Source organism: Simochromis diagramma, unplaced genomic scaffold (assembly GCF_900408965.1).
Source record: "Simochromis diagramma unplaced genomic scaffold, fSimDia1.1 OVJJ01000304.1, whole genome shotgun sequence".
Lineage (NCBI taxonomy): Eukaryota > Metazoa > Chordata > Actinopteri > Cichliformes > Cichlidae > Simochromis > Simochromis diagramma.
In genome coordinates this window covers 12,630,963-12,647,601 of record NW_024387030.1, presented here as the reverse complement: position 1 = coordinate 12,647,601, position 16,639 = coordinate 12,630,963, and the positions used below count along the sequence as shown (strand labels likewise).

General features: G+C 38.0%; 1 protein-coding gene across 2 annotated transcripts; it reads right to left on the bottom strand.

Moving 5' to 3' along the window:
* Nucleotides 1–1,429: 1,429 nt before the first annotated feature.
* On the bottom strand, nt 1,430–8,184 carry LOC120740517 (deoxycytidylate deaminase-like). Of its 2 annotated transcripts, none has more exons than XM_040042941.1 (6): nt 8,061–8,184; nt 7,100–7,181; nt 5,548–5,677; nt 3,753–3,872; nt 2,810–2,906; nt 1,430–1,679 (listed from the first exon to the last, which is right to left on the bottom strand). In XM_040042941.1, the coding sequence occupies exons 1-6, from the start codon at nt 8,075–8,077 to the stop codon at nt 1,604–1,606; spliced, it is 522 nt and encodes a 173-aa protein (XP_039898875.1). In that variant the 5' UTR covers nt 8,078–8,184; the 3' UTR covers nt 1,430–1,603. The 2 variants fall into 2 exon arrangements, with proteins under 2 accessions (XP_039898875.1, XP_039898876.1); XM_040042942.1 differs by having other exon boundaries at nt 7,100–7,178; nt 8,061–8,160.
* Nucleotides 8,185–16,639: the final 8,455 nt, after the last annotated feature.

The window sequence follows — 16,639 nt, the reverse complement described above, 5'->3', positions numbered from 1 at the left end:
ACTTTAAACACAGTTTGCTGAGGCATTATGGAGTATACGACACCTTTGGGTGGATCCAGTGGTTGACCCACTGAGACAGATTTTTAAAAAAATTTTTTTTTTTAAATACAGTATATGCAGGCCTTCAAACCGATTCAGCCTGAACAATAAGGCAATCCTAATGGTGTAGCTGGTGATTCCTTTTGGGTTTTGTTTTTTGGCTCAACACCCGATTGTGCAGTTGTCTGTAAGTTGTGGCCTCTATTCTTTAGCATCTAGCTGGCGCTGCAGAAGAAGACCGAGCTTAAAGGGAGTAACGTTGAAAGCTCACTTCTCTCAGAGATGGAGAAAGAAAGGACTGCCCAATGGGATTTAACACATTTTCTTAATAAACTGAAAGCCTAAAGAAAATGTGTTAAATCAGACATTGAATCTGTTTATGATGTAAAATAATGGGGGGGGGGGGGGTCATATTCTGCAACAAAAAAAATATGATAATCTGAGCTATGCTAACTTTGTGTTATTTAAATGGTGGATGAAATATGTTTGATGGATTTAAAGTAAAGCACTTTGTTGGACAGTAGCTACAGTGTTCATGGGCAGATGTTAATGATCCTTAGATGCATTTACTGAATTCCACCTTTATACAAACTTGATAGGATTTAGTGTAAAGACAGTATAAACAGTATACTGTAAATGTAGGGGATGGAAATTGAAGCGAAGACAATTCATGAAAATCTGCTTACATCCTGTTGAATTCATTTGTGCAAATCCACAAAGCGCAGTAAACCTCAGAGCAGCAGTAGGACAGTAGATGCTGCTATAAACTACTATAAAGATCACAGTGACTTGTGATTCTTTTCCCCCTGCTGATTTTTCGTTTCCTCACCTCCCATATCTCACTTTAACCCAACTGAACTCCATTTCCTGTTTAGGTGTTGAGGCAACGTCACCCTCTAGAATGTAGGCAACGAAAAAGAAAGCGTTTTTTATAACTGATTCAAGCTGAGTTCATTCATTAGAATAAAAAATTAGGTCTGGTTTGGTTAACTCCTGTGCAGCTTCAAGTATCATTGAGAGGCTAAAGAGATAGACTGCATCATTCCTCATTTACAAAAAAAGATCATTTTATAATATGTATGGCACATACCTTGCTCTGCCCTTGCTTCTGTTTTGATGAGGGAGGATCTCCCATTTTAAAAGCTTTCGATACCAAAATAACAAAACCGTCCTTTAATCTACATTCCAGTTGAACATCTCCTAACCCACCTTTCATTTTACTCTTTAGTAATTTCTATATAAGCTTTTTGTAGATTTGTTATCAGCAGAAAGAATAGCTGCTAGAAGAAGAATTTGGAGACGACAACAGTTTTAATCATATTAATGCTTTATTATTACTATTATTAGTCTCCCATTTCGTTACTTCTTTTTTCATTTCATATGCTTTTTCCCAGTTTCTTTTATTACATTCTGTTCTATAATTTGTCAAACCAAATATTCTAATTTCAGATTTGACCTGCAAATTAGTCTTGGTCATATTATTCTCCAAACCCGTCCCAAATCCATTTTCTGCTGATTCTTCTTCTGCCTCACTGCCCCATTCAACAGCTCCCCAAGATGAGTCTTAGGCATTTTCATTTCCAGGAGTTTCAATGAAAGGCAAATCAATGGCAATTTGACGCATTTTGTGCACAAAGCGCCTGTGAAAACACAGAAAACACACATTCAGACACGCTGGTCAGTACTGCTGCTGCAGTAGCAACACTATAGGGTGTTTGGGGCTGTGGGACCTGGATGACATTGACTATAAGACAGTTCCAAAACAAATCCATCAGCAGCCACAAAGGGAAGAAACATGGATGTCAAAAAATGGAGAGACTGAGTTTTTTTGCCCAAGAAATGAAGCACCACGCATGGCTGCCAATGTGGTGAAACCAGGGTTTATGCACAACGTCAGCTCTCATGCTAAGCTTACACCTCAGATCCCATTTAAAAACGTATCGATATCCGGAAATGTTACCTGATCTAAATAAAATAATTTTGTAAGTCCAGTAGCAAAAAAAAAAAAGAAAAAAGCTGCAGTTTGGGTAAAAAAGGACAGAAAGACACAGACACATTAATCCAGTGAAGATCTACTAGACTAACTGTAGACTACATAATCACAGCGAGTGTGGCTTGTTTGGAAGGGTTGCTAAAAGAAAGCTTGCTGTATCTTAAAAGAACAAACCACAAGAATAGATACAGTGATGTTTGGAGCAGTGAGATTCTGCAATCATGGAAAAGCAGATAGTTGGCTTATAAATATTCAAAATATTGAAGCTTGTGATAGAAAATATTTTATATTAAACTGAGGGGACTTGTTTCTCTCTTCTTCTACTGTCATGTCCCTTATTGTACTGTACTATCCATCTCCAAAACAATCAATGCAGTGTGATTAGAGTTTACTTTGTAATACATTTCCTAGAAACAAGAAAGAAATTGTTACTTTGGACAACCCACACCTACAGAACACAATGTCCATATTTTTCAGAGGAACTGCTTTCCACTGAAGAAATAAAAAAGAGAAGTTTGTTCTTGCTTTTGTCCTGTAAGTCTGACCACTGTCATTACACACCATCTCTGCCATGCTTACATTTTGTCTTAATATTACTTTGAAAGAACAGTTACAGTTCACTCCTTTCCTTCATCTTTACACAGGAAACTACAGAAGAGGAAATAAATTTTATTTTAATTTTACAGATCTTACCTTTAATTCAATCAACCAGAAAGTCTCTACAGCACACTGGTGCAAGAAATATGTTCTTTTATTGTGTCCCAGAAATGTACTCACCTGTACGGTATCCCCGCCATGTCAAGCATCCTTTTGGATGCTATCGTTCCAGGTGTATTGTGGTACATGTCACAACGATAAACCACTTCCTTCAGACCTGGAGAGAGTGAAGAAAGAATAATAAAGGAATCCAGAAAGCTGCATTGAAACTTGAAGAGTCAGGACTACTTAGCAGGAATACGGGGATCTGTGTGACTGTTAAAAGGATAAGGACATCTTTCTGGAGGAAAAAAAAACAGTATGCACCAGTTCTGTTCAAAACTGCAAACTGAGAAGACATTTGGGACATTTGTGCTGTCAGCAACGCATAAACATTCCCAGTTGCACACTTGGACAAAACAACACTTCCAGGCGTGCATGAATTTAGAATAGGTTCTCATTACTTGTTGATTTGCTCTGCAAATACAAAAACACAAGCACTTCGGTTCAGGAATGCCTCCCCTGCACCTCAGTGCAAAAATGTTTTTGTTTGAGTGTCCTGAGCCAACAAACACAGCATTACCATCAAAATAAAAACATGTGTTAATACAGTTCAAACTATATTCATGATCTAAAACTATTTAACTATAAGTTTAGCCACATGGCAGCCACACCTCTGGGGAAAACAAAAACACGATTGTCTTCCTTTTTTGTATCACAATCAAGTAAACCCTTTGTCCCCCATGGCACACAGAAAAACATAGTCAAGGTGAGATTTGTTGTGACACAATCTAAATGACAATTTAGGGGGGGAACCCAAAGAATCTGCCTGCTGCCAGTTTAATATTATTAATAAAGGTAACATATTTCTTAGTTGAAGCTTCCTCGATCTCCAAAAAGTAGATCAAATGACAAAATTATATTTTTGTAGTTCACCTGGACATGAATAGCATTATGTGAGACTTTGACACGTGTATAACTGTATAATTAATTGCAACTGACTATGTGTGTTGTCAGCACCCACCTGCCTGGATGATGAGTTTGGCACACTCATTGCAGGGGAACAAAGTCACATACATGGTGCAGCCTTTCACATCAGCATTCGCGCTTGCGTTCACTATGGCATTCAGCTCAGCATGGCACACTGTGGGACATGACATTGAGACAATCCTCAGTGAGTGCATGAAATTCATATTTTAAGTATAATGAGCTTGAAGGCAGGTGTTAAAAACAATAAAAAGTATAAAACTTTGTGGACAGCAAAACACATCAGGTTTTATTTATATGCATATGTAAGATTTGAAAAGAGACTGGACAAAACTCAGTGGAATTCAGCGTTTTAATGCATTGTTCTTATCCAAGGAAAACAAAATCTTCACGTCATCGCTGTTTAGTTCACTGAAAACACTGCAGTAGAGAACGTTCACTGGATGAATATACACAGTATCATCAAAATATTCTGGCAAATGACACTCTTTACACTTCACAATCTGTGATTGGCCATCAGCATTTTACTTAAGATGTATTTTACCACCTGAATGGTCTTCCTTAGAATTCAGTCTCTTAATACTACTACTACTACTACTAATAATAATAATAATAATAATAATTGATATGTAAAGTGATAATTAACCCAATTCAGAGTGTATACTGATAGGAGTTGGCCATGTTTTACAAATTAGTCTTGTAAAACAAGTCATTTCTTTAAAAAAAAAAAGTAACAGTACAGCGACTGTTAAGAGAATCTATAAGTAGAAAACTATTCTTAAATGTGTTTGAGAAGCAAACAAAAATTGAATCAGATTTTTGCACTCTGATCACTGAGTAATAATGGTAAATGGCCTGTATTTATATAGCACTTTACTAGTCCCTAAGGACCCCAAGGTGCTTTACATATCCAGTCATCCACCCATTCACACACTGGTGATGGCAGCTACATTGTAGCCACAGCTGCCCTGGGGCGCACTGACAGAGGGGAGGCTGCCGGACACTGGCGCCACCGGGCCCTCTGACCACCACCAGTAGGCAACGGGTGAAGTGTCTTGCCAAAGGACACAACGACTGAGACTGCCCAAGCCGGGGGTCGAACTAGCAACCTTCCGATTACAAGGCAAACTCCCAACTCTTGAGCCACGATCGCCCCGATAATAATAATATATTAGCCCAACCTGTTTTCTTTTTTGCACCTGTTTTAGATTCAAACTGAAGTGTCTTTGATCTTTTTGCCCCCGCATGCTCCTAAAGTTTGCACTTTTGGTCTGGTTTAAAACCACAATGACAACAATTGTTTTATTGCTGGGCTGACACCAGAGTTGTCCAAATTTTCTTGTTATTTTTCTGAAGTCAAAAAGTAAATGTGATGAGCTCTGCAGCCTCCTGTATATATGAAGTCATTAGTTCATTGAGGATCGTTGTGCACCTTTTCTGCTCCATAATATTTCTGAGAACACAATCCTTTTGCTCCTGTTGGCTGTTGCATCAAAGTTTTTCCTCAAAGTTGACACCAGCTGAATTCTGGGCCCACCTACTTTGCTTTAGTGCAGTTATTTTTATTTATTTATTTATTTGTTTTAGTTATTTTACATGATTTTGCTACAAATCACTGAATTTGATTCTTCACACATAAAGAGAGCACAGCATAAAATGACAAAAACCTCTTCAAGAGGAATATCCAGACATCCTCTAACACATTAATACTGTGGTTAGATGAATAAAAGCAGGAGTGCTTTGCTTAAACAAAATTATTTAAAACTTGAAATAATTCAGTCAAACTGAATAACACAGGAGAAAAAAACAAGTGTGTGGAAGTGCATACTCACCATACATGTATTTTGTGTCAAGTTCATCACCTTTGCGATTCCATGGCAGTTTGCCTTCACAGCCATTGGGCATACAATTGTGACCAGTGCCAACTATCTTATTGTCCTGGTTCACTAAACATGCTCCCACCTGCAAACAGAGAGAGATGTGGGAGATAAATTAACCTCAAAAGGTTACAAATGTGTTTAACATAATCCACAAGGATCATGGTCATTCATTTATTTATATAATACATTGAATTACAATACCAACGCCGACCAAAGTGCTGCACAGACAAACAAAAGAACTAGTACCAAATAACTTATAATATTAGTATCAAACGCCAAATACCAAATAACTCTCATCCTGTATTAAATGCCAGTGAATACAAATGTGCTTTTAGATGAGATTTAAAAAGATTGACAGTAGTAGCCTGTCTGATGTGTAGGGGTAGATTATTCCACAGTTTAGGCGCTACGACGCCAAATGCTCAATAAGCTTGAACCAGCCTCGACCTTGGTATGACTAAAAGCAAAAGATCATTTGGTCTAACAGATTTAGAGGGCACATAAGGCTGCAAAGGTCAAACAAATACCCAGGAGCCTGTCCATTCAGGGCTTTGTAAGACAACGTGAAAATAAAAAAAAAACTTTTCTGAACTGAACAGGGAGTCAGTGAAGAGAGGCAAGCACCGGGGAAGTATGTTCACACCTTTTAGTTTAGAAGACGAGCTGCAGCATTTTGGACAAACTGCAGTCTTGCAAGACAGTTCTGACTAACTCCTACATATAAGGAGTTACAATAGTCCAGCTGGGATGTAATAAAAGCATGGATCACCTCTTCAAAGTTTAGTGAGTCGAGTCATGTGAGACTGAGTGGTTTCTGAGTCAGCTGAGAGGAGAGGTGTGGTTTTGTTTGATGAGGTGATTTTTGTGCTGGTGTAAATAACAAGCTCTTTTCTTTTTTCTTAACAGTGTAACATTTTTACATTTTTTAACTTGTTTTATAGATTTTTATCACCACTTTACCATCATCTAACAACGCCTCTGACTGCAGTAACTGGCACTCACTGGGATCATTTTGGGCAGAAGCAGAGAAATGATGTGTAAATGCTTCCTACTTTTGTGAGTCAGCACAGAGCCTGAAGCAGAAAGACCGGCTTAACAAAGGAAGTTGACAACAACCATTGTGATATCCACCATCTCTAACTGGGGTTTTAGGTTTTGCTGATCCAGCTCGCACAAAGAAAGCTATGTTGAACTTCTTTCACAGTACAAACCTCTGAAAGAAGGTGGCCGCCCCTCCCTGAGTCTGGTTCTGCCGGAGGTTTCTTCCTGTTAAAAGGGAGTTTTTCCTTCCCACTGTCGCCAAAGTGCTTGCTCATAGGGGGTCATATGATTGTTGGGTTTTTCTCTGTACCTATGAAGCGCCTTGAGGCGACTTTTGTTGTGATTTGGCGCTATATAAATAAAATTGAATTGAATTGAATTGAAAACTGTTTGTCATGATGTTGGATACAAGCTTACTGTGAAGTATCTATCATTCTCAATCCATATGCAAAGAGACACATACCTGAGTGTTTGGGTCATTGCTTCTTTTTGCTGACAGAACAGCTACACCCATGAAGTAGTCTGCATCAATCAGGAAGTCTGTCCTGGTACAGAGAATTACAAAAACGCAGACACAGTAAAGTTTATGAGGAGAAATATAACGACAGCCTTTAAACCAATTCTTTTAAGACACCATGTGAGAATGCAGCATCCAAGCAGTCACTTCTATGCACCTTCTATGATATGGTTCAGTTTGCATTACTTGATGTACTTCGGCAGTAAATTAATGGTTTGACATAAACTCAGCCACATAAAAACACTAGAGTGGATTCTTCTGAGTAGAAACTTGATTTACATAATCATCAATTACTGGCTGTAATTTAATTTACTCAAGTCTCCTTCCTTTTTTTAACAGAGGAAATACAATGTTTGGAACCCCCAAAAAGTTGATTCTGTTCATCTGGACGTAGCGTTCACAGTGGGAGAAACATCCCACTCATCCAAGTGATTTTTTCAGTCTCAACTGTAGAAATCACTTGGATGAATCAATTTTTTGGGATTAATTTACCTGGATTATTGAGAATTCATCGAGATATAATGCCTGGAAATTTGCTTAAAAGGCACAAGTGTAAAGATTTATAAATGTGTGTAGTGTAGTGTATTTTGCCAATAATGTTTTTTGTTTTAAATTTCACTTAAACAGAACACACAACCCAGGTGATTTTAGAGGTTTTACATGTCCTTGTGATGTCAACATTAATACAACAAAGGCTGATTTGACAAATAAAATGCATTTCTACCCAAGCTGATGCTTTAAATATTTAATTGTTATGATTTTGCAGCAACAGATAACAAAGGCTATGTTAATAAGAGAAATAATTTCCACTACAGCTAGGTGAATAAAAAAAGAAAGAAGTTCATGATGTATTTGAGAAAAAGATAAAAAAATAAATAAATCAAACAAATAGTTAACAGATAATTACCTCTGACCTTGTGCCATACTCTTTAAAAAAGCGTCTTAGCAAGTGCAAGATGTTTGTAGCTCTGGACGGCTGAAGTCTTTGCTGAATGTTAACGATAGATGATATATATGAGCATATGAACCCTCCAGGTCAAGGCCACACCTCCAATCACCTGGGAGGCGTGTCAGTTTTGTGTCTGTACTTGTTGCATATGTGTGAGGGCTATGCCTAGGATTTCCCTTGTTATTATTATTATTATTATTATTATTTTATTTTATTTTATTTTTTTTAAATAAATAAGTCAGGTGCATTTCTAACCTTGGTAATGGGGAGTGTACTGTAAATTTACAATAGGTAACACCTGAAAAAAGACTCATTTTGTGCCTTATGATTGTGGTAAGAATATTAATTTATTTTAAATTAAACATTATAAACATTGATGGTTCTTTTCTTAATGAGGGGGTCGATCTTATCTGAATGTGTGCTCGAATCAAAACACAAATACAAATAAACCAATATGACTACACCTTACAGTATTTTACAAATGTATAATCCAAACCTGAAGCAGCAACATGCCCTGTCTCCAAAGAAATGGGGCAGTCTTTTTCTAACAGACTTACAATAAAATAAAGTTGATTAGGCTTATGCCAACACTTAATTTGATTTTGGTAGCAAGAGTAGTGTTGTACACAAAAGGAGCTTTTTGAAAGCAAAAATTGTCACAATTGTAAAGCTGAGCTTAAAATATTGTGTAAATGATTACTATTTTTCTTTCCTCCTTTCTTTTTCATTTTTTCCACAGTAACTGGTTTCACTATCTGTGACTGTCAGGCAGGATTGTCAGGAATTTCAGGACTGTCAGTCAAACACTGGTCCCATTCTGTGGAGGTAGGGCAGGCTGCAGAATGATGGACAGACAAGTAATGTGAGGTTTCTGGATCAGCTGACAGGAGAAGTGTAGTACTATGAGGTGAGGTGGGTTAGTTGCCTAGCATGCATTTGCCTACAGTCCTCTTCCTTGTTTTTCAGGAGGTGTGTAGCTGGTTTGACACGCTCACACACCCTGACATGGAAAGAAAGACAATGGACAACTGAAAACAGGGGCGATTCTAGGATCAGAGCTTTGGGGGTGCTGAGCACCCAAAGAGCTGCCCAGCCTGGCAAGATAAACTTTACTCATCACAATGAGACTTCTTCCCGGTCTCTGTCAGTCCAGGCATCCTTAAATGTCTCCAGTTGTCCTGAGTTCTCTCTGACCGTCTCCTTGGTACATTTAAACGCCTGTTGTCCCCTGCTGTCCTCCCTGTCCTCATCGTCTGTTGTCCTCATCTCCGTTATCAGTCATCATAATTTTAGCATCTCTGTACAAGTCTGCAAATTTCTTTATTAAATCATAAGATTCTTAAATTCATCAAGTCTCTCTGTGCCTGGGTCCTCACAAAACACGACATCACTGTTTTGTACATTTTAACACAATTTAATCCCACATTTGTGAAAGAAAAGCAAAACACTTTTTTTAAAGTCTGTAACAAAACCATCAAATATGATAAAGGTTATTTAAATGCAGCAAACGAAGAATGGATTGGAATTTTAAAAAAAAGTACATGTCCTAACGTTAATTACTGCGGGAGAATAATGAATGATGCTCATAATAATAATAATGGATTGCATTTACATAGTGCTTTTCAAGGCACCCAAAGTGCTTTACAATTCCACTATTCATTCACTCTCACATTCAAACACTGGTGGAGGCAAGCTACGGTTGTAGCCACAGCTGCACTGGAGCAGACTGACAGAAGTGAGTAAAAAGAAAACTGAGTGCATTTTTTTGACAGAGATTCACTTTTAATGTGTATGTGTAATATAATACAGATACATAAAAAATACACTCTAAAAATAGAGTCCTTGAAATGTACAAAATATTGATAAAAAATATTAAAATGGAGGCAACTTTGCCTATGGTACAATGTTTACAATGTATGAAAAGATCTTTACTGCAGATACCACTATGGCTCTGCAGAGTTTTACTTTTATTTTAACCTATGTCGCCTCACCTTGAGGTTGGCAAATCCCTTTTTGGTGGTCAACTCTCTCAAGCAGTTTAACAGTTTGTTTTGCCTGTCACTGTTCCCTGTCTGTTTTCTTACCTGGTTCTTCCTGACCTTGTACTTTCTCCTCACGTTCCCCTCTTTCCTCCTCTCTCCCTCTTTGGACTGACAATCATACACAAATAGATTGTATTGAATTAGATGAAAAAATTACATTAATATGAAAAAAAATATTATTAAGATCACTAATAAAAAAAAAAGTCCTCTCTCAGTGTACTTTCAACCAAAAGGCAAATAACAAAACCACATGCATATCTAATGACAGATATAAATATTGAAACACTGATCTAACATTATCCTTTATTGACGGATCATTTGATCTTACACTTTTACCTGAATGTTGCTCCTGGGTTTAATATCGGCACGTATGACAAAATAACCAGCTTCTCTCATTCCATTTCAAACAGGACAGTGGCAACAACAATTGGCTACGGACAATTTTAAATTTTAGATTTTAAATATGCTATATAAATTTCAATGGGAGCAACAGGACGGTCAAATGTTGCTGATTTTACTACAGAGTAGGACGGATTGTAGGGTAGCAAACATCGTCGGAAAACACGTTTCCAACACTGCTGGTTACCTGGGTGTAATGTTTTTCAGCTAAAAAGAAACATGGTCTGACTCCTACCGAACTATATAAAGAGGAACTGAAGGTTAAATGCAGCTAACATGTCCTGTTTTAAGCCAAGCACTTACACCTCCGCTCCGCTGCGTCCAGAGCCAGAGTAGGAGAGAACTGAGCTGGAACAAACCATTTTGGAAGGGGGGGGGGGGGGGGGGGTATCTATACTTTTGTTGTTAAAACGTTACGTCTCAACCAAGTACTGAATGCTTTTTATATTTTTAGTAGTGTGTCACACAAACAGCAAATATTGTCAAAAAAGTAAGGAATCTTTGGGGGTGCTTTGATTCATTTTCGCCCCTGACTGAAAACAAGAGATATAGAAGAGATTTGTCTTTCACCTGCTGAGTAGACGTCTCTTAACTCTACTTCAAGCTCTTCACACAAAGAACAAAGCCATTCTTATGTTAAATTCCATATGTGTGTCAGCCACTGAGACAAGGTGTTCATCTTGAAGTTGTCAGTGTTATCTTACTGATGATTCTCATCTTAATCCAAGTACAACAAAGACAGTTTTTTGTTCTTTTTAAAGAGATTCAAGCAAACAGTCTTTTAAATCTGAACCAAATTTGAAAGGTTTACTATGTAGCGAGATGAATGTGTTAGTGATGTATGTCGAGCTTAAAGTCAGCGTTTGCCATCTTATGAAAGTGTCTCTCTTGTCATCATAGCAGCCTTTTCTAAACACATAACCTAAAATGATAAAGTATGCAGTTATTCACGCATTCCTGACTTCAAAAATGCTGAATGGCGTGCGAAGAAACAAACTGAACAATGAAAATAATGAAGTATTAGTAGCATTAACTTTCCTAACTGGCAGCTTTTGAATTGTGATCTGAATGCAATGTTGTGCCAAACACATTTGTCTTTCCACAATGAGCTCTATTAATTCTTAACAGGTCTCTCATCTTCAAAACACCATTTTATTAAGTCATTTCAAGGTGGAAATGACTTAATAAAATGGTGTTTTGAAAACTGGTTTTGGTGGTTCGCTTTAAAAACTGTGTATTCTGTCCATGACAATTTTAACATGGGTGATACTCGCAACTTCAGAGACACAGTAAACCATTACCAGGTAAAGCACAGAACTTTCCAGATGATAATTTAACAAATACTTGCACACTTGCAGTGATCTACACCAGGGGTGTCAAACATAAGGCCTGGAGGGCCAGAATCGGCCTGACAGAGATTCCATTCACAGGCCACTTATTTCTTTACGGCATACATTCAAGTGGTGGAAACGTTTCTCAGAGATTTTTGTCTATATTAACATGATAGCATCATAGACCTGCTGCACATCCATGATGTGAATCTCCCATTCCAACACATTCTAGAGCGTACTATTGGTTTGAGATCTGCCGACTGTGGAGGCCATTTGGGTACAGTGAACTCACTATCATGTTCAATAAGCCAGTTTAAGATGATCTGAGCTTTGTGTGAGTTTCCAACAATGCCATGACTGGTAGTCAAGTTGAAGCTGACGACTTCATCGATCTCCAAAAAGTAGATCAAATGACAAAATTATATTTTTGTAGTTCACCTGGACATGAATAGCATTATGTGAGACTTTGACACGTGTATAACTGTATAATTAATTGCAACTGACTATGTGTGTTGTCAGCACCCACCTGCCTGGATGATGAGTTTGGCACACTCACTGCAGGGGAACAAAGTCACATACATGGTGACTTTGTTCCCCTGCAATGGGGAACAAAGTCACCATGTATGTGACTTTGTTCCCCTGTGACTTTGTTCCCCTGCAATGGGGAACAAAGTCACCATGTATGTGACTTTGTTCCCCTGCAATGGGGAACAAAGTCACAGGGGAACAAAGTCACAGGGGAACAAAGTCACATACATGATTTTCATGTCTTCGCTAATTTCCATCCCCTACATTTACAGTATACTGTTTATACTGTCTTTACACTAAATCCTATCAAGTTTGTATAAAGGTGGAATTCAGTAAATGCATCTAAGCATCATCAGCTGAAATTCATATTAATATCTGCCAGAGGTGTGGACTCGAGTCACATGACTTGGACTCGAGTCAGACTCGAGTCATTAATTTTATGACTTTAGACTTGACTTGAAAAAATGTTCTAAGACTTGTGACTTGACTTGGACTTTTACACCAATGACCTGGGACTTGAATTGGACTTGAACCGGTTTACTTGAAAAGACTTGATATTTCACCCCAAATATAAAATTTAACATGCATATTATATAGAGATTGAAAATGTGACGTCATTCAGGGGTAAACCGCAAAGGATTCTGGGAACTCGTGGCAAGCGGTACTAGCGCACGCAGGCTTTCAATTGAAATCAGTCACAGAGCGATAAAAAGAAACACAAAAATGTCAAGAAGCTGTTGTATTATTAACTGCAATAGCCGGTCGCATGACAGCCACGGGAAGCCGACGGGTAAAGAGATCGGTTGTTATCGGATTACGTCGTTGAAGAGAAATTGTTCGAGCCATGTTTCCGAAGTAACAAAGAGGCGACGGATGGCCTGGATTGCAGCCATTCAAAGATCAAATATAACGTCCCAGAACACTCCAGCTCACAGGTTAGTCTGCTCCAAGCATTTACACAAAGGTCAGTGTTTTTTAGTAGTTAATACGTCATTTTCATAACATAATTGGTGATATAGGTTACAAGCAAGTCTGGCGCTGAACAGAAATTGTCTCGCTATGCTCCTTTGTTTATTGTGCATAAATAGTGAATTGTCCTGACACAATATTGCGTTTCGCTTCTGTTATTATGGTACATTGACAAAAACATATACTTTTATTCACAGGATAAAACAGTTGTTTTGTATCACTAATTGCCCAGTACGATTACAGCATACAATATTATTGTCACTGCTACATTTCTGTAACGCTACCAGAAATTATTTCCACTACTAATTAATTACCGTTGAGCTTAAAGGTCCTATTAATAAACGGTTAACGAATGTGTATTTATGAAGACGATTTGTGAGACTGGTAAACTTATGATACGTACGATGGTCTTTCGTTCTACACGGTGCATTTCAAGGTCCTGTACCCATCCGTCGTAAACTGTACCTGGGCTTGTTGCAGTGACCGGAAGTTACTATCGTGCCAAACTAGGTATCCCCGACAGAATTTGTTTCCCCTGCGTCGGGAGCACACGCTGGACTGTCCAAATCACGGACAAACAGTATCCCGCATTGTTGATTTTTAGTTTACAAACACTTCTTATAATGACTAACTACTCCTGACATTTTTGAGATCTTAGCTCTTTATACAACGAAGTTATAGTGGGATACAAATAATATCAGGCTGGTCCTGCCACAATTTGTTCCCCCTGTGTAAATCACGGACAAACAGTATCCCACATTGCTGATTTTTCGTTCACAAACACTTCTTATTATGACGCATTTCTCCTGAAACTTTGGAGGATTTAGCTCTTTATAATAAAGTTACAGGAGAATAAAAATAGTTATTAGCCAAAATGTTTATGGTTTATTAAAATAATCCCATCTGATACCCCGTGAGCAATAAATATATAATTTTCTGTTGTAACCCTCAAACTGAATGGTAATGTAATGATACTAATTTTTCAGTACTTCCTGCGTGCTCCCAGCACAGGGGAAACAAATTCTGTCGGGGATACCTACTTACACCGGTCCTACAACCGCATCCAAGAATAACATGCAGCTTATCTCAGAACTGTCGGTGAAAATTATTCTTGGAGCTAGGTTTAATTGAGCTGCATTTTAAAGAGGTGCAATTTCACAATTTGTGTATATTTTCTAAGTTCACTATTTTGTCATGTGTTGAGAAAAACACAGATTTAAAAATTACATGGTCTAATATTTACATTTAGCATATAACTGCAACATGCTTTTTTCGTTTTTTTTTTTTAAAGACTCGAAAGGACTTGAAATTCAAAATTTCAGACTTGTGACTTTACTCGGACTTTTACACCAGTGACTTGAGACTCGACTCTGACTTGCCTGACATTACTTGAGACTTGACTTGAGACTTGAGGATAAAGACTTGAGACTTACTTGAGACTTGCAAAACAATGACTTGGTCCCACCTCTGATATCTGCTGTTTTAACATAACCTAAATCTGACCATGAACACCGTAGCTACTGTGCACTAGTCCAACACAGTGCTTAAATCTATCAAACCTCTTTCATTTAAATAACACAAAGTTAGCATAGCTCAGATTGTCATTATTTTTTTGGTTTCAGAATATGACTGTCTTTGTTGTACTGACACTGACAACTAGATTCAAGATGAACATCTTGTCACAGTGGTTGACACACACTTTCTTTCTGTAAAGAGCTTGAAGCAGAGATAAGAGACATTTGCTCAACAGGTGAAGGACATACAAATCTACTCAATAACTCTTATTTTTAGTTTTCCATTGTCTTTCTTCCCATGTCAGGGTGTGTGGGCGTGCTAAACCAGCTCCACATCTCCTGCATACAAGGAAGAGGGCAATAGGCAAATGCATACCAGGTTTATAACTCACCTCACATCATAATACTCATTGCACACTCATTGCAGGGGAACAAAGTCACATACATGGTGCAGCCTTTCACATCAGCATTCGCGCTTGTGTTCACTATGGCATTCAGCTCAGCATGGCACACTGTGGGACATGACATTGACACAATCCTCAGTGAGTGCATGAAATTCATATTTTAAGTATGAGCTTGAAGACAGGTATTAAAAACAATAAAAAAGTCTAAAACTTTGTGGACAGCAAAACACATCTGGTTTTATTTATATGCATATGTAAGGTCTGAAAAGAGACTGGACAAAACTCAGTGGAATTCAGCGTTTTAATGCATTGTTCTTATCCAAGGAAAACAAAATCATCACGTCATCGCTGTTTAGTTCACTGGAAACACTGCAGTAGAGAACGTTCACTGGATGAATATACACAGTATCATCAAAATATTCTGGGAAATGACACTCTTTACACTTCACAATCTGTGATTGGCCATCAGCATTTTACTTAAGATGTATTTTACCACCTGAATGGTCTTCCTTAGAATTCAGTTGTCGAGTATGAAGACCGAGTGCCAGCAAAGTCAGGAGGCTGGAACACACGTTTACAGGCTTTTCATTTCAGATGTGTTACGCCCCAGTCTAGGGGTACAGGAACGTAGCATAAGGGTTAAAAAGGAAGTGACGGTTTGGGAAGAAAAAACAATTTATTAAGTGAACGGTGGTTTATTTGTCTCCACTGAAAACTTAACTCCCTGGTGAACACAGGCCAAAATAACAAACAAAAACAAGCTAAGTCAGGAGAGGAGGTGCTATCTAAAACCCTATGTGTGGGAGAAACATTTCGTCACTCATCCAAGTGACTTCTTGAAGAAATAATTCAACTCAAGGCCGGAGCTAGTTTACAGTAAGATCTTTCCTTCCATCTCTTTCAACATCTTGCAAAGTGTTGCAAACAGAAACACTTGTGTGCAACTCCATATCACAGTAGTGAGCAGAGCAGTGCTAGGCAGCTGATGTATATTTAATTGTAAATGTGTTAATAATTTCATTTTTAAATGCTTTCCTGTGGTTCTTTTCACTTTGGCTTGAAATAAAATGTCTCCCTCTGCTGTAACCACAGCTTACTGCAATTTTTGCATGCATGTATATTTCACACTTTGAAAGAGGCAAAGCATGAAATGGTCACGGTGGGCTGGCTTGTCTATAACACGCTTTACCGTGGTTGATGTGTGAGATAACACTCAAGTCATGGTAAGCTGCACTTACAGCTATTGTACGTGGAACAATGAGTTATTGAGTATTGATATGTATCTATACATTATTAGAATTTTTTCTAATAGAAAAAGGTTTTCTATACATGGATATTTCTGCTGTTTAT